This window comes from Alligator mississippiensis, chromosome 2 (assembly GCF_030867095.1).
Source record: "Alligator mississippiensis isolate rAllMis1 chromosome 2, rAllMis1, whole genome shotgun sequence".
NCBI classification, from domain to species: Eukaryota; Metazoa; Chordata; order Crocodylia; family Alligatoridae; genus Alligator; species Alligator mississippiensis.
In genome coordinates this window covers 285,768,005-285,795,668 of record NC_081825.1, presented here as the reverse complement: position 1 = coordinate 285,795,668, position 27,664 = coordinate 285,768,005, and the positions used below count along the sequence as shown (strand labels likewise).

The window sequence follows — 27,664 nt, the reverse complement described above, 5'->3', positions numbered from 1 at the left end:
GTAGAGAACTTCACCCTCTATGAATGCTGTGGTCCTTGAAGTACCTCTGAATGTTACTGGAGGTAAGTGTGTGTGGGGCATGGGGAAGAAGGTAGATCCTTTTTAAACTGAGTTATGCTGTGTGAGCCTAGAGGCATGGTTCCCTTTTCTGCCCTTAGTTTCTTCCAGCCTTTATTGTAACTCAGTTTTCTAGCTCCACTTAATTTTCTGACTAGCTATTTATGTCTTTAAAAATTATGCATATTTTAAAGGAAGTTGAACTTTATCACTCTGCATGTCTGATAGCAAAATTCAATTTGTAAACCCTTTTCTGATCTTAACATTAATTCTAACGTCATTTGTCATATTAGTATTTGTGATAGCTGTTTTTTCAAGTGCATTCTCTGATAGCTTCAGAATAAACCTAAATATTAATGCTTTATTGGAAAATGCACTGAAATAATTTCATTGTTGGAGCAGTGGTGCTCAATCTCTGGTTTGTCATCTGGCCCTTGGAACTCCCCAAATGTTCAGGAATTTGGCAGTGAGGGAGTGGTGGTGGCAGTGTTAAATTGACATAATCTGTTATTGTTCCCCCACTAATACATTTCCAGATGTTTCCAGACCTTTGGGAAGCCCCACGTGTCAGGTGATGTGGTGCAGTGCATGTAGGATCCAGAGCATGTGGGGCTATAAGCAACTGTTTTGGTGTTGGATTGGATGGTAGTGGAAGGTAATGAATTGTCCCTCTGTGGGAGAAGTGATCAAGGTCTGCTTGTTACTTCAACCTTCCATCTGGCCATCCACTGGATTTTCTAAGAGGATATGCTAAATATGTTTCACTATTTTTGTCTTAAAGCTTAGCAGTGAAAAGTGTTGCTGGACCTAATTATTCATGGGAAAAGAAACCATCACTCTATATGTTGTCAGTCTTTTGACACTTATTGTCCAGAAATAAATGTCTGTTCAGACCTGTAGTATCAATATCTGGTTTAAGATGTAGCAGTGACATTAATTGCTTTTGGACTTTTGCTGCAACTTCTTCCTTTTAAACCTCAAGTCTACACTGTAATTTGTTATTGTTGGTAATAGGGTCCCTTCTTCCCCTTCAACTTGCGTAAAACCATTTAACTGAGACTGTAGATGGGACACCTGCTTTCAGCAGTGTTTGAGAGAGTGTGATATCATACTGAAGGCTTTGTCTCAGTTAAGAAATTGCCTGTTATAGAAACAAAGATGGATTTAAGGGACTAAGTGAACACTTTGCTTGGATCTCTTTATGATATGCATTGGAAGCAATTACTGATATGTGCCTAGGACTTCAGAGAAATGAAAAGGAGAAAATTATAAAAACATACCCCAGGCCTTTCTTTCCAGAAGGCAGGGTAGATTTGTATCTTTATAGATGTGGGGGGTCTATAGATTTGTGTATTTTATAGATGGCCTGCAGACCAAATGTGACCCACTAAGTGATTGGATGTGACCCATGGCTGCCCCCAGCACTCTGCATAGGGCTGAGCCGTGCCAGGCTCAGCCCCTCACCTGCCAGCCCTGGCTCTGGCCAGGGTGCACAGTTTTCTAGCAGGGCTACCCCCGGTGCAGCTGTAGCCACCTGGGCACTGCTTGGCTCCCCACTGCCTGCAGTGGCTCCTTTTCCTCCTGCCCTTGCTGCACTACTGCAGGCAGGGGAGAAGTTGCAGCCAGATGGCTCCTGCTGTGGGGCTCCAGCTCTAGCTCCCAGCCACCTTCCCCCACTTCCACCCACCCGGTGCAATGAACAGCCACCTGCAGGTGACAGCGTGTGGGAGCTGGAGGCCTGCATGCTGGGGCAGGAGCTGCCCAACTGCAGCTTCCCCCCCTGCCTGGAGCAGTGCAGCAGGGGCAGGAGGAGGAGCTGCTGGGGGCAGGGTATGCTGAGCAGCACCCAGGTGGCTGCAGGAGCAGCCTTGTTGGGAAGCTGTTTGTGCTGGCCACAGTTGGAGCCGGCAGGGGTGGACTGGAGCACTGAATAGGCAGCCCCAGGCAGGAGCAGGTGAGTGCTGTGGGGGCAGCCATGGGATGGGATGCGGGAGGCAGATCACACCTGCACTGTACCACCACCTAGGCGAGCTCTGCTGCCTGTGCCCCCTGCCCCATCCCTCACTCCCCCCATTCCTGGCTGGCTCCTGGCCCCCAATGCATGGGCAGACCCCCTGCCCCCCTCACGCATGCACACCTCCCGCAACACCCCTTCTTATACATACCCCACACCCATTCCCCCCTACACAAACATACAAGAGTAAGAGTTTATTTTGAGTTATTTTGCAGTCACCTTTATATATGCTACTGAAAAAAACAAATCGGGACAAAAATAATTTTTTTAATAAAATTAAAATGTTATACCAAACATCAAAGATCTACTATATGATTTGTTTTTGTGTAATTTGTTAAAAAGATATCTTCTTAAAAGATTTTATATGTGGCCCTTGACAGCTCACCCAAACTAATTCTCTTCTTCCACCCCCATTATAGGCTAGCTAAAGTAGATATACAGTATAGCACAAGCTTTCATGAGATGAAGCTCACTTCATCATGTGCTGAGGTTTTGCTGGGGGTTGGAGTTGGGGTCTTTGAATTCTGAATGCCTTTCAAAGTCTTGGAGAGAACGTTCCTTAAAGTGCTGATTCTCAACCAGGATGCTGCAGCACCCTGAGGTGCTTTGAGATCCCTTTAGGGGTGCTGCACAGTGTTAGTACATACCCACACATGATGCACAAGATAAACCCAGAGATTTTAGATGGGGAAACCAGAGCATCAAAAACATTCTGCCCTGTTGTGGTCTTTTGTGGAGGTCTTTGCAGCAAAAGACTTATTCCATTGCTTTTCTGTTGTCGAGGATTAAAAGTGAAGAGCTGGCACTTTGAGTGGTGCCTCGAGTCTAACACGGCTGAAAACCACAGCCTTAAAGTGTGGCCCTTCAGGGAAGGATTGGTGTGTTTTTTTTAATATGTTACTCAGAAACCAGTTGTTAACACTACTGACTCCTGACCTCTCCTTCCTGCTCTTGAAAACCTTCTCTTTCACTTGTTTTATTTTTTTTATTTTACAATTGATAAATAGCTAACAGCATCGTATGGCAGCTTAGCAGATGTACGAGGGTACCTGTTGGTATGTAGGCCTCAACAGTTTGAATGGATCCATAGCAAAATGATCATTCTTTCTGTGCGACAGAAGTAATGTGAGGGTAAGATTATCAGTGCATCACAGTTCCTGTTGCTTAGTTTTAAAAGGTTGTACAGACCTGGCTCTTTAACAAGATGAGGCTACTATGACTCTGGTTATAACATGCAAATTAGGTAAGAAAAAAACTGCTTGAAGTCCGTGCCTTAAAGATTGATAGAATTCAGCCTTGTGCCTTCATTTAAAATGAGGAAGATTTAATATTGAAGGTGCTGAAGGGCTGTCGTAGAGGCTGCAAATTATTTACAGGAGAGAAATGAGACTAAAAAGTGAAAAAGCAGATTTGCCACATTGCCCCACCATCTTCCCTCTGCTCTGATATGTATGACTATGTGTTGGTGATAGTTGTTATGGAAGTCTGTCATATGAACTGTAACAAAATGTCCATCCCACTTCACAGAAGCATTAAGAAAGCCATGGTTGTGTGTTTTTGTCCATACTACTTATCTGAATTGAGTTTACCATGGCAGCCTACAGACAGAAGGATGTATTACTGAACACCTCAATTCCTAGCCAGTTTGAAATGGCTTCTGAGCTACCTAAATAATATTTATCTAAGATGGGAATAAGGTGATAAAAGATTTATTCTAGAAAACTCATTGTGTGGGGAAACCTGGAAGGCATATATTGGACAAAAGAATTACATAAACCCAGTTCAGTAATAGTTCAAAATAAAATTAGTGAATCCAAACTAATAGGATGAATATGATGGTTTTAAATCAACGTGTTGTGGGACTGAATTGATACTTTAAAAAAAAAAAAAAAGTCTGTATAAGTGGAGAACAAAATTAAGAGCTCAAAGAATGGCCAGAAGGGAAAAGAAGCTGAGATTTCTTTTGATGACATTAGAGATAAATTAGTAAAGGAAATGCTAAAAACTGGTATGGTTGTGAGGGATGGGAATAAACATGTGGGGCATAAAGAAATAGCAGGGACAAAAAGCAATGGTGATGTTTTTCTCATTGCAAATAGAGGTGGCTTTAGAAGGTATGCTAAGGTTACTCTTAAAATTACTTTGAATCGTTTCATATGCTTTTTTCTGAGTGGTTGGTATGATAAAGCTCGTCTTGTTGCACTAGTCCAGCCCGTCAGAGGTCATGCTCTCGCCCTGTGGCAGAAGATTGCAGGAAGGAAATGCATCTGACTTAATGATTCACCTAGATCATTTACACAAAAAAATAATTTGGAAGCGGAACTGGAAAATTCTTAGGTCACAACTACATTAGAAAGTTTTTCCTGATAACACTTGCATTGACATACAGCTCTCGCCATTGTGATTTTCACTAGCATCCAGGTACACTTGCACTGAAGCAGGTAGCCAGGTAGACCAAGAATGTGCCAAACAGACTGGAGCCCAGCATAACACTCTGCAAAGAGACAAGGAATTGGAATCAACAGCCTGGCACAAGTCTTTATGGATTATATGGATCTCCACTTAACCAGAATGGGTATTGCCTTCCCACATTCAAAACTGGGAGAGCTTTCTTAGGGGAGCTTTAGGCAGGAAGGGAGGGGCTTTCATTTTAATCATCTGGAGTGCCTTTATAAGGCAAAGGCAACAGATGGAGTTTTTCTGAAAAAATAATGAAGCATATTAACATACCAAACCTAAAGACACATGTAAGAAACATGCAGAATTAGCAAATCAAGTTAATTTCTGGTTTTTTATTTATTGTCAGAACATGGCATTTAAGACATAAAGGAGACTTAATGATAACTGAAATGGCAGCAACAAAGAGCTGAGAACAGGAAAGAAGTGTGGTACTGTACTACATCTGGTGTTCATATCATAAGGAGACCATACAAGCTTAAAATACAATGTTAAAAATTTTTCCATAAAGATATGAAGAATGAGAAAGGTAGCATTGGAGTGATGTAGCTGTGTTGATGTAGGAATTGTGCGAGCGGCAAGGATTTGGGAGGGGCTGATCTTTAATTGGACTAACTAGAGTTGGGATAATGTTAGACAAGCATCGTATCCTATAGAATACTGTCTTCCTTTTGAAAGCTTGTCTTACTCTATCCCAGCTTCAGAGTTGGTCCAATAAAAGATATCACCCCCCCAAAATCTTTGCTTCTCAAAAAAATGAGAGAGAAATATGTTTTGGCATTTACAACAGGCCAACAATAGACTGGAAATTTCTTTTGCCCTGGGACATTGTTCTGAGCATATGTGAGTAAGAAGGAAGCCTGAAACGAATGACTGGAACCTACTTTAATTCAGCAACCTAGGAAATACCCCAGTAAAAATGTATTGTGTCTCAAAAACTGGAGTAACAAAGCACTCCAAAAATCTGCTTGGAGGCTGAGATTCTAATTGTTATTGTATTTTTTTTTTTTAAATTAAATTGTATAGAAATAACATGGCTTATGGAAATGTTCAAAGTTTGAGCTATATTGTTCTTTGCCTACTTCCAAAAAAGAAAAAATTTTTAAATGGGAGTGGGGAGTTACTGGTAAGTACATCCCAAATGTTTTGGTGAGCCGTGTTCAGAATGGCTGCATATCTGGAAAAAATTCACAGAATATATTTTTAAATATCTGGAAACAATTCACAGAACCTAATTAATTATCACCTGGTCCTACAGGTGTTTTGCATACATCCATTCTTTTAAATGCTTGATTTCTCCTTTTGATTTTAATTGGACTACAGATAAGTGTGAATTTAAGCACAGGCATAAATAAAGAAGAATAATCTTGGAACAATAATTTACTAATTTAAAGGATAGAACATTCAAAGGTAAATAATGTGTGAAGAGACATTTTAGCTGCCCCTCTAGTATCCTGCAAAGCAGTTATTAGAGGCACTTGAGCAATGCTGGCTTGTGGGTTTTCTAATTTCAAAAGCTCATTTCAGTTTGTATGAGTAACTTTATATTGTGCTGATGTTCATCCTAAGAATATAGGATGAACGGGAGAAGTTGATTTAAAATATTAAAAAATCTCCCACCTCTGCCATCCCCAGAAACGAGTGGATTTTACAAATCCTTCTGGGTCTGGGGATACTCTGCACTAGATTTTGTTAACAGTCTCCATAGATTTTAGGGAGATTCCTATTTTGAGCCTCTAAACAACTTGAACTTCTGTAAATATTCTTGCTCCTGACTGCAGTGGCTGCCTATCACATGTCCCCATGGGTTTTTGCCTAAGGCAGAGATTTGACTTTCACTGACCTCTTTTAATTCAAGCTGGAGCTCTAAGGAAGTTCTGGAACTGAGTGTATAACACCATAGAAAAGGGCTTGTTATTTCCCTTCAAATGAAAAGACCACAAAGATGGGCCACACCTGTACTTAGTGTTGTCATTGCTATCGGATCCTCCTCTCCTGGTTTAAACATGCTATGATTCATGTTATGTAATGTCCCAAACCTGCAAATCCAAATAAAACTTAAACTTTGCTAAAGGTAAAAGGTACCTGTCAAACCAGCTTTCTCTCAAATCATGTACACTGTGCTTCAGCAAAGTGTCTTAGGGCTGGATTTCAGAATCTCAAACTAAAAGAGCCTTTGCTTAGGTACCTGTACTTTAATAATGGTGAAGTAGGGATGGTTCATAATAAAAGGTTTTTAAAAATATATAATTAAATATTTATTTTTTCCTCTCCTGCCCCTTTCAGTTGTTGCTTGTCATAAACACACAACTCTGAAAGGATGGCTTTGTCTCGTATATTGGAAACATTAAACCATTGTGGGTACTACTGTGGTGCAAACAGTAAACATCAATTCCACCTTGTTTAACTGGTTGCATTTTTAAGTAAAGAAATTGAGTATTCAGCATGGAAACCAGGACTTTGCCCTTTAATTTTGCAATAAAATAGAGCTGCTTCTTTAAAATAAATTTGCCACTTTGAATCAAGTACAAACTACCATATTACCTTTCGGTGTTCAGTCATCAGATTGGGCTAAATTCTTCTATTTCTCTTCAGGATTCACAAAATGAGCCAAGTTTGAAGAAGATCAGTATTTTGAAGCTGTGGATATCTTAGTTTTTAGATGGTCTGAATTTACAGATGACCCAGTTCTAGCAAAATAGCAACTTTGCATCTAAAGAATGAATGAAAAATTCAAATGGATTTTTAAGCATTTATAACGCTCAAAACTACTGAACAGGAGACGATCCTTCACTTTGCTTTTTAAGTTATTCACCCTGTAACTAGAGGGAATGGAAATTTTAGTCATTTTGCAGTTTCCTTTTAATAGAATGACAGGAGTTGAATAATTGAAATTTTGCTTAGAACTAGTGATTCATTCATCAGACTGCAGCAAGTTGTCAATGACTATTGTAGTAAATGCAAAAGTAGAAATGCTTCCAACTGCACAGTTGCCGCTGGAAAGATAGCCTGTTGTGTTGAGCTACTCCACACAGAAGTCCAGAATTAGATTTTTTCAGAAGTCCCTTACCTGTGTATATAAAGCTACATTACCAGAGATATTGCATGTCATTTCTTGCCACCTCTTCTTGGAAATTGATGTTGGACTATATCCCGGAAAATGTTCAAATGTGCTGTAGATTGGGGAGCAGCAGATGTCTGAAAACCTTGCATGGCAGACATTTTAAATAAAAATCTATAATCAAATAATCTTTGTGTGAATGAATGTTCAAATAGCTTTTTAAGTTGAGTATTTCTGTTCTGAGGAAATCGTGCTAGGAGGGCAAATACAATGCTGAATGTAAAATTCCACAAGATCCTAGAGGCTAATGGTTGGGACAGAAAAGAAAATCTTTTCTTTCCTTTTTTTTTTTTTTTTTAAATGGCATAGGAGTGCATCCTTAGCCTGTCTGAGAAGCATTTTTAGGCCCAAACTAGAGGAAAGAGATACCTCTGGTTTAGTTCTCACAGGCATTTATAGAAGTCTTTGAAACATGGATATGATTCAAGGCATGAAAATACCTGGGAACCTTTGGCAATCACAAGACCCCTTCCCAGAACCTTGGACCTGAGGGTTGTGGATGAGGAAATTTGGCAGAAGGAAAATTTGAGCAGTTTTCGTCACTACAAAATGTACGGAGTGAGGACTGTTTTTCCTTAGAGGTCTCTCTGAATGCTGTTATTGTTGGGATGCAGGGCTTCTCATGAGGATAGCAGATTGGAAAAAAAGATTTGGTGCTACTGCTACAGTGCAAGTGGCCTCTCTCCTGCCAGGTTTGGAGATTTGGCTACTTCACAATTATTTTTTCTTCCACTGCCTCTCCAGACGTGTGCTGTGCCTCTTGCCCATGTTTAGTCGAGATAAAATGTTGAAAGCAGGTCGATTCAAATGCAGCAAGCTACAGATAGTACTACAACCTGTACCTCCCCCTCCCAACGCTATTATGTGCTCTATTGAATTTTGTACCTTTATGTAGTTAGCTGTAATCGCACTTCTTTGAAACACAGGCATGCGTAATCTTTTATAGCACATTACTCATCTGCTTCCACGAAGCGTTGGAGTGTAATGGCTTTGTCTAGCATTACTGTTGTCAGCCAGTGAGGCTCTGCTATGCGTGGTCAGAGAACAGATGATTTTAGCTGTGATTTCCTCCTCCTTCCCCCACTCACCGACCAGCAGTCACCTTGATTAATCTTTGAAACGCTTGGTAAAGCTAGTGCTTCAGTTAAGTTACTGGGTAATACTAACTTCCTCAATTCCTCTGTCCACAGAGATGGTCACTAAGCTTTTCCAGTCCTAGAGCATGTCATGCCTGTCACCTGTTGTCTGTGAGAATCAACTTAAATTTTTGCAAGCTTATCAGCTGGATCCAGTTATCAGCCCAGCTCCTCACTCACTTGAATAAGTCCATCTTCCCCTTGATAAAATCCTCAGGATAGAAATATTTTATGCCTCTTAGCCTGCAACAAATGACTTGCAATCCCTCTATCAATTGTCTTACTCCCCCCAAAGCCAATTTAAAATGTGATAGTGACTTACCATGTTCTTGAGAAGGACTGAGCACCCAAAAAACTATTGGAATGAGGAATGATTTTTTTTCCATGCTCTGTAGCATTAAAGAAGACTATGGCAAAAAATAAACTTATTCACTGCTGCTTATTCTATATTTCAGCAGGCACTTTTGCAAGAATGCAACTAGGAAATACTGCAGCATCAAAGAAGTAGGGGGAAGCAGGTGTGCATGACCACAAGAGTACAGTGATTATCCCAACCTCAGAAAACTAAAAGAACAAGAGAAGAAAATATTTATTTCTGTCTTCAGAGGGATGGTGACAGTTTGGGGTTTTTTTTTTATTAAGACTAAACTTTTTTTAATGCATCTTTTAAATGAATCAGTCATTCAGTGGTACATGATACCTAGCAAGGTGGTTGGATACAGTAGCAAGAGCTAGAGTTGACTAAACTTCAGAGGAGGTACATGCTGGCACAGAGGTTGCATCAAATTCTCACTTGGGATATAAAGACACTTAAAGGATTTTCTAGTTGAGTTGAGTCAGAAAAGCCTTTATTGATTCTAACAGGCATAGATCAATCTCTTTTCTTTCATTTTCCAAAGCAAACTTGCAGTTACAAAGTTGAATTGAAGATGGAAAAGATTTTGTGGTTTGAAAACAGGTTTAATTCTATGGCAGCTTGTTCTGTAGAGAAAAGAGACTTTATTGGTGAGGTCTGCTGGTCTATGCCCTCTTGTATAATAAGCCCTTCAGTCAACCCCATATCAAGAATCTGGCATGTAGTAATGCCTTTATTACTGCTGTGCATATCTGGTTCCACTGTGTTTTATTAGGTTTAGTTGCAGGTCACTTAAGGAAATGCAGGTTGGAAAATAGCCATTTTGCATTTTTTTTCCCCATATAAGTAAGCCTACAGCATTCCTATAATTTCCTCCCCGTCTTTATGAAACTGACTCTCCAGTTCTCCAAAAGAATTTAAATTGTTTTGGCTGAAATTGAATTACCAAAGGACATCATCTCATCATGACTGCTTAAAACCATCTGTGAGTCCTTTGGTACTCATCTTTGCAACTCTTGATCATCTTTCTTGGTTTCTTTTCACTTTGGGTGTAAAAGGCAGTGAATGGGATGAATGTGGGCAGCCAGCCAGCTGTTAGTATTCAATAGTCTCATTCATGAGCAAGCTGGCAAAAGTCAGTATATTGTAGCAGATGAATTACTTTTCCATGGTGCTAGATTGCATGTGTATACTAGTGTTGTTGCACGAAGTACATACAATAGGCACCAGTGAACTGGGCTGCTGCATCAAGGTGAATCTAAGTCTGGGATTCTGTCTGCAGACCTAATTAGCCATGTTGGTGGGATCACTGCTATAGCATTTTATTTTGCCCAATTTAATGCCTTTACATCTTGTATGCCAATAACTATATTACATATACACAACAGTTTCAATCCTGCAGTCCCTCTGTAAACTAGTATACATACTCCAAGTACAGGACTCTTCTTGTCTCACTACTGATAACAGCTAGTGCTGAAGTAAAATACAGCAGCTTCATAACAGCCCACAGCAGTGGTCTTCAGCCTGAAATAACATGCTGGATCCAACTGAATTTGCATAGAGATTTTATGTAGGCAAAATGTTATAGCACAAGTTTGAATTTGGGCAAGACAATGGTATTATGAAAAAAACCACTATGGGATGCTGGATTATAAGTGGCTTATAAGAACTTTATTTTACATATTGCACAGAAGAATTTTGTAAAGTGAAGTAGGCACAATTTTTAATGGAAGGGAAGTAAATAATTTCCCCTGCCCGTGGTATTTTAAGTTGGGGAGCAATGAGATAATAATCAGTAGCTTCATAAATGCACTTGATATTGCATGGGTGTAGGTTGTAGCTGTGCTGGTCTAAGGACATAGGCAGACAAGGTTCTTTGGGTGAATCTGATATCTTAAATTTAAGTTGGTCTAATAAAAGATATCAGATTCACCCAAAGAACCTTGTCTGCCTCTTGATATTGCATCACTTTTAATAGTCTATAACATTGCATAATTGTTTGACACTTTGGGAGAGTGCAAAAAAATAATATAACCAAAGGAATATTTTATTTGGATTTCAGTAGACATAATTAGCATAAAATAGCATCGATTCATCTGTGCTTTGGCAGTTAAAATAATGGTATCCTTTTTAATATAGGTACTTTGTCAAAATGCCCTTTCTGGGTTGCTGTACTCCAGTTTGCCTGGTCCCCCTAGTAGAGGAGAAGCTGATCTGTTTCCTTTCTCTTGTTCAGAAACCTGTAGACAGCCCTCAAATTGACAGCTGTCAAATCTCTCTTGTTCTGCTCAGGTTTTGGAAAGCAATACATGGTTACAGAAGCAGGTATTAAGTTCTTTGTTTGGGGAAGGAGTATGTTAGTAAAGATCTGCTCCTTACCCTGAGGATAGGGAAGAGGGCAGGGTTTATGAGATATTAGAAGTTAGATGAGTGGAGTGAGGGTTTTGCATGCATGAAAAAGAGAGAGGGGGATCAAGGGCAAGTGAAACAGCAAAAAGATATAGGGAACAGATTTAAAAAAAAAAAAAAGCAAAGGAATATACATGGGTGAGGGGAAGGGGACAATTAAAATAGCTACACAGCTTCTGTGACTTAAACTGAAGAGGCAGGAAGGAAATGAAAGGCTAACAAAAGATCATTGTATTTTAAAATGCATAGGAAGCTGACATCTCACAGTATAGATTGAGAGTTGTTTCTTTAAATTGCAGAGGGAATAGCTTGTGGAGAAGAAGAGCAGGTCTCTGTCGGGCAGGAATAATTCACTGGTTTTGGGCTACCAGGTGGTAGATATCTTTCAGTTGAATGGTTGTACAGGAGCACTAACTTCATTAAAGCTTGCAAGCTACAGAACTGGTAGCAAGCAGTATGAGGAGTGTTGTTGCTTTGGAAAGGGTGCAGTGAGGGCAAATGAGATAACTGACTACAAGAATGTAAGTTATGAGGAAACAGCAAAAGGAGTTTAAAAGTCTCCCCATCCCTTTCTTCCTCCTCCGTAAATGAGCCCCACCTAAATAAATGAGAAGCGCTCCAAGACAGCTGCCATTAGCAGTGCCTCTTGTGTTTATCTTCCTGTTCTGTTAAAGTTGTACATTTCTGGGAAAGGGTTTTCTGCTTCTTGTCTTTCACAGTGCCAAGCACCGAGGTGGTTGTTCCATCTACCATGTCACCATAAAATAGCATGGTAAAAATCTCATGTATCAATTTTTAGAATTCATCTGATTAAGGCAGAGCATTTTATGTTAAATGTTAGTGCTGTGGGTCATGCATTATTTCTGACTCTTGCATGAGCCTTCTGTTAGATATTTGGACACTTTCTATATTAAGTCTGTGCTTTCCCTGACATGAGTTTGAATTTTCTGTTAATGGAGTATTCCACAGTACTGTTGTGTGAAGGGTGAACACTGAAGAAGTAGCTTGGGAGGGCTTATCATAGAATACAGTGGTTTTATTTTAACACCGCCTTTAAATATGCCAGGTTTTCAGACCGCATCAAGAAGAAATACCATGAAGTAGCTTCTGTTCTTTATGACTTTTGATGCTACCTGGGCCACTGGCTGCCACCAGAAGCCTGAGAAGGGAGGACTGTGACCCATACCACTCTGCTGTCGCAGCCATGGCCTGGCCGAGCAGCGCGCAGACTCCTTCATGCCCCCTCCCCGCCCCACTCCCCCCAGCTTCCTGTTGGCCCTGTGACTGGCGTAGTGGCTGCCAGCAGTTGGGCCCACATGCCGTGGGGTGTGATGCAACATGCTGAGTAGCCATCCTGCCTGCCATGGTGAGCTGCTGCCACCACGGTGCCACTAATCCATGCTAGCCACAGGGGGTGGGGGAAGGAGGGGAGGACCTGGCTTGGCAGCCACCCCCAACTTTCCCAGTGTGGCATGGTGGCAGGTGGTTCAGGTACTCGGCACATTGCATCACACCCCATCCCATGCAGACCCAGCTGCCAGCGACCGTGGTGCAAGGACTGCACCGCCACAGTGCTACCAGGAAGTCCTAAGGGGGGAGGAGGTGGAGGAGTTTTCACACGGCCCAGCCTGGTCCCAGCTGCAGCACAGTGGAGCGGCATGGGGCACAGCCCTCCCTTCTCAGGCTCTTGGCAGCAGTTGGTGGTGGGCTGGATAGGACCAATCCCCCCCCAACCCTGGCCCTCAACAGTTCAGCAAAACTCCTTAAGTAGCCCCCCAGCCCAAATAATTGCCCACCCCTGTGCTAATTGTTACCTGGATTTCTGTTGAACATGAGCCAGTGTTAGCTGGAATTTGTGGTGGCAAAAGTGGGTGGCTTCAGCTGGACTTTGGGCAGTTTTGGCTCATGGAGGTGGCTGCCAGTTTTAGCAAACTGCCAGGTTTTCCTGCTGAAAGGGCTCAAATTATCGATTGGACTCTTCAGCTGCTGAAAAAGTCACGCAGCTCTCCATAGCCTTGTATGATGGGCTCTTATTCACTAGACATGGACTACCACCATGGTTTTGTCAATCCTCGTGGTTTTGTTCCACATGTTGAAGTCTGTGCTTCTGGATTCAGAAGAGCCGGAGAATCTGTTTACACTAAAGTGTTTCTAAGCCTCATGATTGTGGGGACACTTTTTTTAGTGCGCAGTGAAAGCACCCTAGAGAGTCACATACCAGAGAGAAGACAAAATCCCAAAAACCAAAAAATCACTCTCATGATTTTTAACTTAGTTGTGATTTTTGGGGGACTCTTGACTTGGGATTTTTGAATGCTTGAGGTTAGCTGTACAGGTGCTCCAGATGGTCTGCTAGGATGGGAGGGAATTTTTCATGTGCTGCTTGCATCCCAGATACAGAAAGCAAACTGCTATTTCTGTGTGGTAAGGAGTATGGTGAATATTTCTACTGCTCCAGTCTCTTCTGTTTGTGAATCTTGATTTTTGGGGTTGTCTGCAGCTGCACATGTTGAAGGTGTTCTGTACCAGCCTTCTGTGCATCAGTGTCTGAGTCGGAAGACCCTGGCAGCAGGATATGGACGGTGGAAATCTTGCCTTGGTTGTTCAAGCTGTGCAGCTCAGCCTTGCAGAAAGCTGGTCAACTCTCTTGGATGAGTACAGCACTGCTCTGCAGAGCACACCATTAAATAAACCGATTGTGCCAACAGGGTTGGCAACTGCTGTTCACTACCAGGTCTGACAGCACTCTGAAGAGTGCATTTGACTTCCTGAGGATTTTTTGATGTACATGGGCCAGCTATCTTAAACTCTCAAAAAGGCCAGTTTTTGGTGTGCTACTAATCACATGCCCGTAGCCTATCATGGCTGTATAGGTTAGGCAGCTGTTAATATCTGTGACTTTCCTTGTCTAGATAGTGACTAAGTTCTGGCAGCCTGCTCAGGAATGCATTGCAGCATGGACGTACCTAAACTAGCTAGCTGACATACTGGTACTCATCTAGCCAGGGCAGAGCAGAGGTGAGGATGGGCTACTCATCTATCTACCTCACTGCTTGTGTATGTTGTGTAGCCTGTGCGGAGCTTTGTGTTGTCATGGCTAAACCACTGCCCATACCAAAGCTGGCTAATTAAGAGGTCTGTACTGTGTTGCAGTAGACCTGTTCTCTAAGTAACTTACCCAACACCCTTATGTTCATGACACCTGTGACTGCATTTAATTTATTCAAGTTGTTTCCTTCTGGGCAAACAACTAAAGGTTTAACAGGAAAAGAAACGATTATATGTTGGAGTTCCCAGGCATGAGAGGGAAGTGCATAAAAGTGTGTGTGAAGGTAATGCTTAAACTTGAAAGCAGGCTTCATCTACAATTTAGCGTTCTCTTTATCACCATAGAAATAAATATATGGTACTGGTGTTTAATATACTTACTTTTAGAGTCCATAAATTCCTTTGCTTTTTAAGGCCTATAAGGCTTTGAGAAAGGAGGCATAAAAGAAAACTGTTGCTATATGTCAGAGAAAGCATAGGTTCACCTTTGGGAGATAGTGCGAGTGAGAATAAGGAAAGAAATAGATATCTGAAAAAATCTGTAGTACACAGACTACTGATTCCAAGATATGGTCCGTCCGTCCTTCTCACCCCCCTTTGCAGAGTCTACAATACTGTCATGTTACCTATAAATAATTCTTTCCTGAAAACAATATAGATAGCCTTAATTTTTTTTTAATTTTACAAAGGAAACAACAACCACCTGGTTCATAATTTACCCAGATGAAATGCTTCATAAAATTTTACCTTAATTGTGAATTATAAACCCACTGCTAATCTACTAATCAGTATTGATGTGTGTAGCACAACTGTTATTCATACCAAATTTGTAGAGAGAACACTATTATTTTTCCCAATTTATAAAACAGCAATGATGACAGTTGCATTCCCTTAGCAGTATTTTTTTCATTTGTCACTCTCAAATGCTTAGAGCTTTGTAGTAATAAAAATACTGCCCTGGTGGTTATGTCACAGTCCATCGTTCGGAGGAGCATAGTAGAGGCAGCCTCACTATATACATACTAGGACAAGTTTCTGCTCATCTAACTAATCTTGATAGGCATGTGCACCCTACTAACCCGTATCCAGAGGGCTTGATGCTGGGATTAAACATCGCAAACGTTCCTGAATGTAGAACCAAAACGTGAAAATTGGAGCATTGTTTCAATTAAACATTACAATGAAACAACTGCTGTACAACCTAGCATTTAAAAGCAAAGCTATGTTCTGATATAAATAATTTTTTGCTTTGTTTTGACATTTAAAAAAAAAGTTTTCAAGCATATTCTTGGCTTTGCACTGTCTCCTTTGTTTAGTAGTTCACTGTGTGATTATCACTTGGTTCAGCTTCTTTTTTGGCCTCTGTAATGGTACATTTTTTATAGGATAGATCATTTATTTACCTGATTTTTTTTTTTTTCCCCCTGAAATAATTTTAAAAGCATGTTTTCATAATTTAATATTTAATTTAACCAAGTTAGGGTCCTAAGCTATTACAAATAATTTAACTAAATTAAAAGCCTACCAGTGCATGTTTGACTTTCTTTAAAGGCCTGGCACCCAGACACTAAAGTAGTAAAAGTCCCAAGCTAAACATCTGGAGCCAGAATTTGTTTGAAGTGATAAAGTAGCTTTCGATAATTGTGGCCTCTGTTGCAGCAGCAGACAATTGTGTTAATTATTATGTTGTATGGGGTATGGTCTTTTCTATGATCTTTGGAGGTTATATTACCCACTCCCTTGGCTGTCATTACAGTGCCAGGGCATTGGCAGTAACCTTGTCCTCCTGTCTTAATTATTTAACGGCTCATTATATGGTATTCTTGATTTTTATTTTTATTTTTTTTCAGGCATTGTGCCTTCTCATTATATGTTGTGAGGGTCTCAAGTGGTGATTTTTGGATATTCTTTCAGTAAATGTTTGCCTGCAAATGCAGGGGACGACTCAATGGCCCATGAGGCCCCTTCTAGCCCTATGTTCCCAGTTCAGTAATTAGCTGACGGCTGGAAAAGTAGGCAAGCTTGTTTTTCCTCTTGCAATCCATAAATTAAAATGACGAGTAAGAATATAGGTTTCTAGCTGGTTTCCAAGTCTTAAAGGATGTGTTGACTGAATGCAATCAGTTTAGTGAACCTACCCCAAATAATGCCACCTTTGTTTTGCACTCAAAATGGAGTAAACATGTTTTGCTAAACTCTTAAATTTATCTAGCACATCTAAGATTGTTATTAGCTAAGCACACCCCCTTTTTAAAAAGAAGACCTGCGTTGCTGTTCAAATACAGCTTGATTTATCAATTGTGAATAAAATAATTTAGCATTGCAATTACAGAGAGGTGATTGGCTAATATGTGCTCAGAAATGTATTGTTCACCACTTTTTAATATAAATATAAAAATCTAAGAATAAATGTTAAGCTATGTGCGCGTATTTACACGAGATGCTTATTACGCAGTGGCCTAATAACATCACGCTGTAGCATGTCGCAACAGAAACCATGCTAATAGCCTGCTGTACAGGGTTCTTAGGCTAATGCCCAGTAAGCATCACTAAATAACTGTTCACCAGCACTACTGAGCAGTAACTCTAGGTACTGTGCGTTTAGCTAGTACTTTATTAAGGAAGTACCAAACTAAATGCGCAGTATCTAAGGCACATTAATGAACGTGTAAATACACCCAGTGAGTACTTAACAAAAAGTACCAAGTGTTATTAAACAATTGGAATTTACTTTTATTTAGGAAAGAACTAAAAGAATATAAATACAAAACAGAATACAATTGCTGATTTAAGGCAATCCTGTTTGGTTCTTAAATTTTGTACTGTTGTCAGGAAGAGGTCAAATAAAACTATTGGACCACAAAGGTCTGAATACTGGCCCTAGACCATAAACCAACACCAGCGCATCAATATGTATTCTTCAAATCAGTGGTGGTTTTCCTCCATCCATAGAGAAAAATAGGAAGAACTTTGTGGAGGAACCTTCATACATTACTTCTCTGGCTTCTTGCACTTCTTTTATTGTAAATTCAACTATTTTATGGGTCCTGATCATCAGCTAGTGAGAATTAGTGTAGCTCTACTTACTGCAGTGAGTTTTCTAACTGAAAATGGCAGAGGAACTGTCCCTCCTTACTGTATTACAGTAGTGCATACCAGCCTAAACTGGTATTGAGGTCCAGTTTGTGTTTGGCATTTGTCTCTGTAGAAGCATACCAGTACAAATGAGGCTTCCGACTCTTGGTTCCTACAGTTATTAGGTAGCACCATCAAAATGAAGAGGGTATCCTTGCCATAGATAACTCATCTCTAATAGTTTCTAGACCAAGGTGTGTCAAGAACAAAGAGTGTGGCAGTTCTGCAGCGGAGTATTTTTCTCTTCTCATTGTATTAGCCATTAGGTTACTTTTTGCTTTGAGGGTTTTGGTTAAATCTACTACTTCATGATACCATCTTCAGTTGTTGAGAACCCTGGTCTCAACATCTGATGTCTGTTATTGGTGGCAGTCACCCTTTCCTAAAGGAGGCATGCATGTGTTGTGTTAGCTCATTACTTCATACCATGATTTCCACTTTTTATCACTAAAATCTGAGCCCAAGGTCAGTTAAAACTAATTGGGATAGATATGTTGTGCTTTTACCTTGTTGTCCTTGCAAAAAGGACAAATATGTGGTCATTACTGTGTAATAGAAATTTCAACCAAGGAAAGTATCTTGTTTTAAAGTGTATATAAGGGAAAATATATATTTAAAGCTTAGGTAGAAAGCTAAGAATCTTTACAACAGGAGTAGAGAAGAGGATAATTGTTCCACAGTCCCTAGGCAAGTTTACAGTTTTTTTTGGTATTTCCTTGGGTTTATTCTTTATACTTGTCAGGATAACTGATGAGCAGTAAAGAACACAGTAGAACAGTTATTTTTTAGAGAACTGAAATTCCACTGTTTTGAAATAAAACAAGCTTATTAATTCTCTAATGTAAATGGCACAGATCTTAATTTTCTAACTGTTTAGTTTACTTGCATTTATGTTTTGAACACTTATTGATAAAATACCTTGTAAATCAGAAATCTTTGGATGATATCATTTGTAAAGTTTCCACGTGTAATTTCATTTTTCTTTTCTTTTTTTTTAAACAGCAAGACCATTTACACAGTTGGTGAAGGAAATGCAACTTCATCGGGATGACTTCGAAATTATAAAAGTAATTGGAAGAGGTGCTTTTGGTGAGGTAAGACATCCTTGCACTCTGATTTAGATGCCTTGAATCAGAACTGTCCATCTTATAAGCAGCTCAGTGCCACACACCTCAGGGCTGCAGTAGCATGAGCCCTTGACTGTACCTCACCCAACTGCATTGCACAGCCCTTCTCTTCACCCCCAAGCACATGTGCACGATTGAATCCTGTGCGTGGGCAGTGCCCGTCTCTGCTCCCTCCCTGTGCCACAGACTGCCAGCACTATGAGGTTCACTGCCCCTCCTTCTGGGGCGGAAGCAGGAAGCAAAAGCTGATGGAGGGGGAGCCCAGAGATCCCAGCCACAGAAACAGGCAGAGCGATAGAGGGAGTGGCAGTCAGGTAGGAGCCTGGCGGCTGCACATGAATCCTTCAGGAACTGTATGCAGCCTGAGGGCTGCCAGTTGGACAGCCCTGCCTTAAATTAGTACTGTAACTTGTTGGTAAACTGGATACCCTGTGCATCTTATTTCTCTGTAGCTGCATGTGTCATAATAAGGGCAAAAGGTTCATATAGAAAGGTATAGCATGATATGCCATTTTAATAGTGAAATCCTAGTTAAGTAGTAGTAAGAGGTATTTTTTGGGTGTGGATGCTGCATTTAATTGTGCATCAGTCTCATGCATGAGGTTGAAGTCTCTTTGAATAGCAGGGCTTACTGCAGGAGTGAACATGGATTCTCAACCTCCCTTTTACATAAGGATTGTGGAAGCCATGACACTAAGTCTCCTAGCCTGCTAGTGTCTAAATCGCTAGTTGTTAGTTCCAGCCAAGCCTCCCCAGAACTGTCTATTAGTTGTATAACAATTTAGCTCTGTCTGTCTGTAATAATTCCTTAGGATCTGACCTCCTTGTCCAGGACAGTTCAGTCATTTCCACCACATGACAGCCTTTAAACCTTCAAGCATCTTAACCCCCTTGTATGCTGTGGTTTTCAACCATAGCAGGTGCCTTTTCTGCTTAGGCAAGAGTCATGACTCATGGGATAGTTGGGGTGCCAAACCGAAACCTTGCTTATAGAGCAGTTAATGAAATTCTCTTTGTCCCAATGGTATGTTGTACCTAGTGGAGTTCTCAAGCATCGGAGGAAATTCTAGCCTGCGTTCAGTTCGTTCCTATAGAAGAAACTTGTAAAAAAGTACTTTGGGGAGGTGGGTTGAAATCAGAAGCTCCACATCTGCATGCAAGGGTAGTGACAATGAGCTATTTATCATCATGGCATCAACCATACAACTTTAGGCAGTGGCAGCAACAGTTACTATCATTCACCTCAAGGATTCCAGCCCCATACTGGAAACTACCCTGTCACTACTTCTTTGTCATCGTGTCTCCAGTCTAACCTTTCTGTATGGTCTGTTACCAATATTCTGCACAAGCCACTGCTTCCGGTATTGGTGGTGGTGTTGCCAGATCTTGTGGGGTGCATTGTGGTGCTACAAGGCATCTCAAGAAATGACCCTGATACTGAGACAACCACTGGTATATCCCAGTACATAGCCCCATATGCTTTGACACCAGGTTTAGAGGAAGGTGTTTTTTGTACTTTCTCATGTGACATGTTCTTTATGTTTCCTCTCTTCCCTGAGTTCAGCTGGATAAATCTAGCTTCATAGCAACAGAATTGAGGCTTGCTTTGCTTTGCCTGCTGTATTTTTGTGGAAGGACACTTCATCCTTTCTGACTCAGTGAGTGCTGCTTTGCTTTCTTTGAGGAATAGATCCCTGTGTCTCTTTAAATAGGAGTTTACACTCCCAGATGACATCTCTGGTCAGGCCCAACAGAATGCCAACGGGTGCGGTGGGGGTGTCTTTGTCACTGGATAATTCAATAACACCTACCACCAGATAATGTTAAGAAATTGCAAGAACTGCTTCTGAGAATAGCACAAACTGCAGACACCAATTTTTCAAGAAAAATCTGATTCAGTACACTGATGAGATTGGATGTGGAAAAGATCATTTTAGATAAATGTGGGGTTGTTCAACCTTAGGCCAAAGCACTGTAATAAATGTCTGCCATTATTCCAACTAAAGCAAAAAGAAAATAAAACTGCCATCAAACCCTTTAAAAAGGTTATGCACATCTTTAAATCCATTCCAGTCCAAGATCAGCAGTACAGGAACAGTTCAAGTCTACCTAAAGCATTCCAAAAGAGGACCCAGCAAGGGTCTCTGAGAGAAAAGGCTGCTCTTCTACTTCTTTCCACCTATGAATGGTAAACTGCTACGCCTTGCTGGCTAAGTACTATTTCTTTTTAACTTGACAGTGATATCACTGTTTCCCAAACTGTTTAAACAAGAATGAATTCAAAAGTTAAGGAGGGCCAGGTAATGATAGGATGGCCTTGTAAATAGCCATGGGTAGATACATAGGGTGTCAAGGCTGCTACAGACAACCTGGTAGGGAAGGTGATGTGGAATGCTTCATGGTTTTGGTGTGTCATGAACTGTTAACCATGATAGCTTTAATCTGCAAAACCATGATAGCTTTAATCTGAAAAACAGACAAGACAATCTTCTACATACCCTGAAGATTTTAAAAGCTACCTGGTTTTCACTGGGAGTCTTTCTACAGAGGTTGCAATAAGGGGTGTGGGTAAAAAGGAGCCATAACGTGTCTAGGACAATCACATTATTTTCCCAAAGAAGATGACTGGATGCAGCAAACAATGCACCTTCCTTTTACATGGTGCATCCTCTGCCAGCACCTTGTTAATAAATTGTAACAACATTTCGGAGCCAGTCAAGCCAGTTCAAAGTACATACCTTGGGATTCTGTCTTGTCGTATTCCATTGGGTACAAGACAGAGCTGCTAGAGACCATTGTCTCTGGCTCTTCTAATGCATTTTCACTCCTTAACCCCTAGTTACCCCTCTCTCTTTAGTCTTCTTACTAGTGTCACAACCCAAAGTTGTGATTTTTTGTTTGTGTGCGCGCTTCGGCACCGCTAAATTATTTCCCGCCAATTTGTCGCTTTCTTTGCATGGTAGAGCTCTCTCTGCAGCTAGAGAGAGCTCTGGTGCAACGGGGGATTTCCCGCCAAATTGTAGCTTCTTTGCAGTGTGCATCTCTTTCTTGCACCGTAGTGATACACGTTGTAAAGAAGTTCCCGCCATTTGTATTAGGATCCACACCATGTTATTGGCCGATTCCTAATTTAGGCACACGTGGCGGCTAGCGATTGGCTTGCTAGCCGTACAAAAGGCTTGGGTAGTTTCTGCCCAAGCCGGAGGAGGGAGGAAGAGAGAGATATTCTGTGTGAAGATCTCCGAGCGCTGTGGACCCTCGCGGACCCGGCGCACCTCCCCTAAGCAGGCGAGAGAGGCAACAGAACCGAGCCTATGGAGCTTTCGCTTCTCACCTCTCCCCGTCGCCGAGCGCAATCCTAGATGTATCCCTTTCCTGTAACTTCGGACCCGCAGAGCCTAGCAAACTCGAGGGAAAACTTATTGGACCCGCGGAGCCTGAATAACTCCGGGGAAACTTTTCGAACCTAACTTAACCGGACCCGCAGAGCCTAGCAAACTCCGTGGGAGTAATCGATTTGTCAGAGTCCTCCAACGAGGGTTCAAGCGGGAGCTGTGCCTGGAAACTTGTCCAGCCTACACCAATACCATCTTTGGGTGTAAGTAAACAATCTTTTCAATCAACCATTACGCCTCCGTAACTAATTTTAACTCGCGTGCGCGAAGCCGCTTCGCGGTTCTCTCCCACCCCGCGTGCCCGGGCTGACGGCCACAGCCCGCATGCACCGAAGACGGGTCCGATACGACCCCGGTTTGCCCCCGGCTTGCCCATGGCAGCCAGAATGGGATCGGAATCACCGCCGCGCATGGCGACGAGGGCGGGATCGGGGCCCGGCCCGCACAACTAGAACCTATTAAAACAGAAGATGGTTTCACTCTTGGCATCCCTGAAGAAAGGGTTTTTAATCCTATTTTAGACATGAGGCTACTAGAGAAAGTGTTTGTCTCTGTCATTCCTTTTATTTCCAAGTGCAAAGCTTGTTCGGGGCCTTCTGCTTACCAAATGTATGTTTTCTGTTTTGTTACTCATCTGTCTAGTCAACAGGGAGCACTTGGGATTCACAGTGAGACTCAATCATTGCCAAAATTAAGGTACTGCTATTTGGACTCCTCGCAACAGTAGGAGTTCTCATGAAATGCATAGATAGCTAGCACATTTCGGAGATGCTTCATTCCTCCCTATACCTACTTACCCTAGAGGCATCAGATATCTAGCCTAGTGGCTGGATCCAGCCCATGGGCTGTGGGGCTTGTGGGCTGGAGCCCCTGCAGCGTGGATGCTAAGCCCTGCAGCTTTGGAAACAAGGGCATTAATATTGCTTGCCTCTCTTCACTGCCCCTTTTATGTGCCACCAAAATCAGCCCTGGTGATTGAAATCAGTGGCAGGGGAAGAGGGGGCAAATGGCAGCAGCATTACCTCCCTAGGTTCCAAAGTCAAACCAAAACAGCAGGTCCAGTGGCTGCAGCAGTTTAACACTGCAGTTGCTGCCTATGGTCTGGATCTGGGCTGTGGGAATCCCCATGATCTGAATCTGACCCATGGGGGCCCAACAAGTTTGACAACCCCAGGTCCAGACAACTGTCAAACGGGACTCCGGCAGCCCTCGATGTTGAACAGCCTGTCATTGCTAACTTAGCTAGGACGTCTTGGGAAATGCAAAATAGTTTTTCTCACTATAAAAAATTAGACTCTGTTAAAGTGTTAGTAGACTCAGTCTGCAAATAGCAACTTCCACAGGATGGTTTCTAGTTTCTCCAGTTCATATAAATGACCCAAAGTCATGTCCTACTATATTGAGGCATACTGGCTTTGAATTACTAGCTCAAGTGACAAGTGACTTTGCCTGCGGTCCCTATAATTCCAATCCGAACACAACATAGAGGAGGGCTGCACTCCTTTTTAAAAGTTGTAAGAGAGCTGAGTTTTGCTTAAATGGCAAGAATGTGTGAAAGGGGAGGGTTACATAATCTGGCTCTTCTTTTGTGGGTGTTGGTTGCCTGGTTCTTTGACACTTGTCCCAGATGTCCAGAATGATGTAGGAGTCACTGCTCCTTGTCAAATTTACTTAAGAGCTAGAGCAGTTTGATGTTATAGTAGAAACTTCTCATTTTGTTCCTATCTGGGGAGGATGATCCTTGCCATACACAGGCTGGCATGTGTACAGAGAGAATAGTTCCTTACCCTACTGTGAGTAGGGTGCATACTGGGGGGAGGCAAATGTGGGGAGGCACTGAGCTTGTGTGCGGTCCTGTTGGATGCAGCTGTTCAGACAGCTTCAGTTTTGCACGTGTGAGGTGCAAGCTCACCTACAGTGAGATCGACATTGCTTACATTGTCTTGAGCCACAGTTGCTGTTTTGGTAGCTAAATGTTCTCTTTGTAGCAGTTTGCCAAACCAAGCCTATGTGATTCATTGTCATAAAAAGATAAATTCTTTATTAACTTCATCAGGCAGAAGTATCATGTGAAGATCAATGGTGGTGTTTTGCTTTAGTTAATAGTGGTCTTAATAGGAATGTTTGGGCACTGCATTTTAACCAAAATAGAGTAACTGAAGAGACAGTTCAAAGAGGATTAACAAATGCTAAAAGGATTTTGAAAAATGAGAGTTAAGTGTTCATTCTAGAAAAGAAAACTAACAGAAATGGGTGTAATATATGAAGGAATTCTGAAGAACCAGGACAGAGCAACAGACAATATCCCATGTTATTCTGGTTACAGGTCAACTCACAGTTTCAGGTTCCGCTTGTATTGTATTGTATATTATACCTTAATCAGGGAAAGCAGCTTTTCCCTGGAATATAAATTAATAGCTACAGAGAAAGTCCTTGAACTTGCTCTGTGGCCAGCGCATGGAGCCAGGGGCACGTGGCTGCCACACCTGGCAGCACACAGCGACCACGGCAGTGCTTGTATGGCACTGTATGTGGGGCCCTGGGTGGTCGCCCTGATTCGTGCGCCCCCTCCCCCTGCAAGAAGAAATTTGGCAACGGGGGCAGCAGTTAATGCAGCCACTGCTTCTCTGCCACCAGATTTGTGAACCCGTGGGGAGTCCTGAAGGCTGGATGATATGGCTCCATGGGCCAGAAGTTGCGCGCCGCTGCAATAAGAGACAATCTCCTTTTGAATTGATAACTGATGCTCCATCTATTTTGGTTGTCTTTGAGTTACTTTTTAAGAGTTATCTCTGAACGATGTCTATATGGAATTAGAATTTTGACTGGTGCCATACTTCAGTTGAGTGCAAAAAGATTATCTAAATATTTGATCCAGGCCAGCGTTTAGTTCACCAGCTTCAGCACATTGGCCATCTGATCTTGGCCAATGCCTTTTTCTTTTGACAAAAAGAAATGCTGTAATGCCAAAGGAAAGAAAGAAATCTATACAAACTCTACCTGTTCTTGGATAATCCTGGCTCACCACACTAAGGGCATGCTATAGAAATTACCTTCTAAGAGTTTTGTGGATTTTAGTAGGAACAAGAGTGGGAAAGAAAACAAATAACGATTACATAAAAAATGTCTTTTCCATGGATCCAGGCCCCTGGAAACAAATGTATCAGCCAGAACAGGGATAAGATTGGCATTCAGGGATTTAGATTTGGTGTCATTTAATTGAATTTATGTTCTGTGAGAAGTAGAAATTATTAGGGTTTGTCTACAAAGTATATTTAACAGTCTGGAATTATTTTGGTTGGGAAGTTCTGAACTGAAAAAAGAAGAATTTGGACACTCCCCTGCTATCAATAGAAGTCGGGCCTGCTTTGGCCCACTATGGTGAAATTAAGAGAGCAATTTTTTGGGTAGCCATTGATACATTTCATGTCCTATGAAACTACTGTAAATTAAAAGGTGAATCATTTTTTGCTTTTGGTTGCCACTCTTAACTCTACCAGAGGTCAAACCACTTTTACCAAGAAGGTGAACTTTGCTTGAAGACAAACCCTTCTCTTTACCATTGTAAAAATCTGTCAAACATTGTGCTATAACCCTATGCTAATTCATAATCTTTGATGCATATGCAGCCTTTTCTGCAAAGTATTGATCAACGTGTATCCCCTCTAATCCCTGAAAATGATGTTTCACAAGGTAAGCCTTGGGCAAGAACTGCTTCCTCCACTGAATTTACAGGGTCAGGCACAGCTGAGTCAGGAGGACAGATGAAATCCATTGTTCCCATCAAACCCTGTTGGGAACAAGACAATACATCCGTGAAAGAGAATGCATTAATAAATCATCTGTTTCCTGGTAATGCTTACAAAAATACTTTTTAATGCTTCAAATTGTTGTTTCATAGTTGTCATTGGCTGCTGCTTGCATCAGGGAAGGAAGCAGGTGTGCTTCCCCGTGGCAGTTTTACAGTGTCCACCCACTCTTACTTGAGCACTACCATGTAGCATAGGCAGATTAGGTTTTCTGGCAAGAGTGGTATAAACACTGCGGTAGTTTCTTCCCCTCCTCCTGATGCCCCTTGCTCCTCTCCCTTGACTTTTGAAGTGATAGCTCAAAGTTATCAAGTTAATGACTCAAATATAAAGAACAAATACATACACTAAAAAGCACTCTTCATCAAAGAAGAAATATTACTCCCCTTGACTTGATAGAGGAGAGAATCATACTTGAGTAGGAGGCTCTCAGAGTGGTAGCTAATTAAAAATATGCTAAGGTCTAGGGAGAGTACTTGGCTTGTACTTGCTTTTTCTTTGCAAAAAAAAGTTAGGGAGGGGTGGGGGATGAACCTGAGTAAATCTAGATTCCATGTCTTTTAAAGCATATACCAAAACACTTTCAAAGTGGAGAGACATTATATTGTGAGCAGCCCAGTCAAGTTTCTTGAACTGACTTATTTTATTACTAATTTTTTATGTTCGTTGGCTAATTGTTGGAAAGTTCTAGTGTCCGAGCAGCTTTTTACTAGTCACTCTTGCCTATATTGTCAGCCCTGGATGAAGCTCACTGTGGTGAAGACCTGGGATGTCTAGTATGGCTAGTTTTAACTCTCTCAACTTACTTGAGACCATTTTCCACCTTCTTAGCCAGTATGTCCTTTCCAGCTGCAGGGAAACATTCTTCAGTTACTGCCAAAGTGCTAGCTTGAAGCTCTGGAGGGTTGGCTCAATTAGCTCCTGGCTTTAGGTCTCAGATGCATTAACTTTTGTATCTGCCTCTAGCTTATAGAAGCACAAATAAGCTTTCTGTCCATCTCTCCTCCAGTGTCTTCTCTTAGGGCAGGAGAGGGCAATTATTTTGGCTGGAGGGCCGCTTACCAAGTTCTGGCAAGCTGTCAAGGGTTGCATGGGTAGCCAGGCCCCTTGACAGGTGCCCTGCCCCCTGGTCGCCATTTTGGGAACAGAAGCCCCAGCCCCTAAACCCTGACCTTTGCCACCAGAAGTCCCTCCCCTTGCCCCTAGAAGTACTCCTTTCAGCAAGGGGGTTTGCCATCTAGAAACCAAAAAAATACTAAATTATAATTTAAAAATCAAACATCTACTACAACATTCATTAATTTGATTTAAAAAATATATATTTTTGTCCTGATTTACTTGTGTTTGTGTAGTGTACATAGGTGGGATTGTATAATAGCTGAAAATTAAGTATTACTCCTGTATACTGTAAGGGAAGTATGGGGGGGCATAGGTGGGTGTAGGTTTGTGGGGGTTGTGGGTGTCTGTATGTGGGGTGTGTGAGATTTGTGGGGGTGTGGGTGTGTGAACATGGGGTGCTGTAAGTGTGGGGGGAGGGTGGCTGGAGAGGGTTGTGGTATGTGTGGAAGGGGGAGGGTTGCTGAGGTGTGTGAAGGGGTGTG

At 41.6% G+C, this 27,664-nt stretch overlaps 1 protein-coding gene across 4 annotated transcripts in view; it reads left to right on the top strand.

Moving 5' to 3' along the window:
- Positions 1–27,664, top strand: part of CDC42BPB (CDC42 binding protein kinase beta) — a 127,971-nt gene that overhangs the window by 16,623 nt on the left and 83,684 nt on the right. For all 4 annotated transcript variants that reach the window (XM_059723250.1, XM_006276254.4, XM_014596424.3 and 1 more), the window contains exon 2: positions 18,735–18,826. In XM_059723250.1, the coding sequence (XP_059579233.1) occupies positions 18,735–18,826 (92 nt within the window). The remainder of the gene's footprint in view (positions 1–18,734; positions 18,827–27,664) is intronic.